This window comes from Lolium rigidum, chromosome 5 (genome assembly GCF_022539505.1).
Source record: "Lolium rigidum isolate FL_2022 chromosome 5, APGP_CSIRO_Lrig_0.1, whole genome shotgun sequence".
NCBI lineage: Eukaryota > Viridiplantae > Streptophyta > Magnoliopsida > Poales > Poaceae > Lolium > Lolium rigidum.
Window position 1 is genome coordinate 157,267,233 of NC_061512.1, and position 1,792 is coordinate 157,269,024.

Genomic DNA, 1,792 nt, shown 5'->3' on the forward strand with positions numbered 1-1,792 from the left:
ACAACAGCAGAGAAAACTATGAATAACTCGAGTGCTCGACAAACAATCCAGATCTATCAACTCTTGCTACCCAGGAGGAGGCTTGCGTTTCGCTGTTCATCTGCAGGGCATATAGCAAGTTGTACAAGGTGGTGGTCGATGTGGGCACATGCGCCTCAAACACCAACAATTCCGAACAAAGAAGAAGAAAAACAATGTTTACATGATTCTCATTTTCACATTGCCGCGTAGTTCTTCACAGAAGCATTGTCTTCGTCAGCGAACCACGGAAGTTTGAGCGCGGCGGCGGCCGTAAGCCGCCTGTCGGGGTTGCAGGTGAGGAGCCCTTTGAGGACCTTGAAGCCGTCCTCGGACAGCAGCTCCTCGGGGAACAGCTCGCGCAGCCGTCTGCTGTACCACCGCCCTTTCCGACGCCGCCGACGCTGCTCTCGACGCCACACCGGCACCCTGCTGGCCACGAACGACGACTCGTGGGGCTTCCACGCCTCCTTGCCCGGAACGCCGAGCACGTCGTAGATCAACCACAGCTGGTCGGAGTCAGACTTCTCGTTGAATAGCGCCTCGCCGGTGAGCAGCTCCGCCATCACGCAGCCGAGCGACCACGCGTCGACGCGCGCGTCGTAGCCCGGCGTCTCCAGAAGCATCTCCGGCGCGCTGTACGTGGTCGTTCCGGCGGCGTAGTACGCGTCGGCGCTGATCTGCCCCCCGGCCACCGACATCGCCGACCCGAAGTCGCCGATCTTGACGTTTCCTGCGCCGTCGACGAGGATGTTCTCTGGCTTGATGTCGCGGTGGACAATGCTATGCTTGTGGATCTCCGCCGCGCCGGATAGAAGCTGTACCATGACTTGGCGCGTTTCGGGCTCCGAGAACGGCCAGCCGGTGCAGGCCATGTGGTCGCGCAGGATGCGGTCCATGGACGGCCCGGCGTACTCCATGACGAGGGAGTAGTCGTCGTCTTCGGCGCCCGGCGCGCGCGCGAGGCCGTGGAGGGCGACGATGGAGGGGTGGCCAAGGCAGGCGGCCATGAGGCAGGCCTCCCGGAGGAGCTCGCCGCCGGAGACGGAGCGGCAGCATTCGTGGATGGACTTCATGGCGACGGTTTGGCCGGTCGTAAGGTGTCGCGCCTCGGTGACGACAGCGGCCGAGCCCTCTCCTATATTGCCCAGCTTCTCGTAGCAGCAGGTGCTACGCATGTGCCCCGGCGGCTTGCTCGTCCTCTTTCTTTCGCTGGTCGTCGTCCGTTCTGACTCCGAGGCCGCGGCGGCGGCGACGTCGTCGATCATGGCGGAAATTTCTTCCACCTGCCGGGAGCTCATGGGTGTCCCGGCGGCGTCGTGCTCGTCGAGCATGGCGCAGATGGAGGCGACCCGGGACGCGATGGTGGCCGTGCCCTCGGCCCCAGCGACGTGCTGGTCCTGGTCGTCGTCAGCCATGTCACGAGCGGGAAGTGCTACCATGGTTGCGAGGTCGCGTAGGGCAGAGTAATGCAAGTCTTACAACAAGAACGCGAGGCGATGTTGAGAGGGATTCGGGCATTCGGCCATGATATGGAGGATGCTCGAGCCGACCAAGTACGATACGAACTCGGAAAGACCCAGCGTAGATCGCAAGCTTACGCGTGTTCGTTCACGAAAATAAAATAAAATGTTGAGCTCGCCGGAGACCTCGCCGGAGACTTGCCGGAGACCACGTAGCAAAAAAATTATGCTATTGTAGCAAAATAAAAAATTGCCAGAGACAACAATGAGATCTCGTCGGAGACTTCACCAGAGAACTCGCCGGAAATCCC

The 1,792-nt window shown here is 60.7% G+C and overlaps 1 protein-coding gene across 1 annotated transcript; it reads right to left on the bottom strand.

The window, feature by feature from the left end:
• Positions 1 to 215: 215 nt before the first annotated feature.
• LOC124656577 (putative cyclin-dependent kinase F-2) lies at positions 216 to 1,460 on the bottom strand. The gene has a single exon (XM_047195294.1). It carries the CDS (start codon positions 1,458 to 1,460, stop codon positions 216 to 218), a length of 1,245 nt encoding a protein of 414 aa, XP_047051250.1.
• Between the last annotated feature and the right edge of the window lie 332 nt (positions 1,461 to 1,792).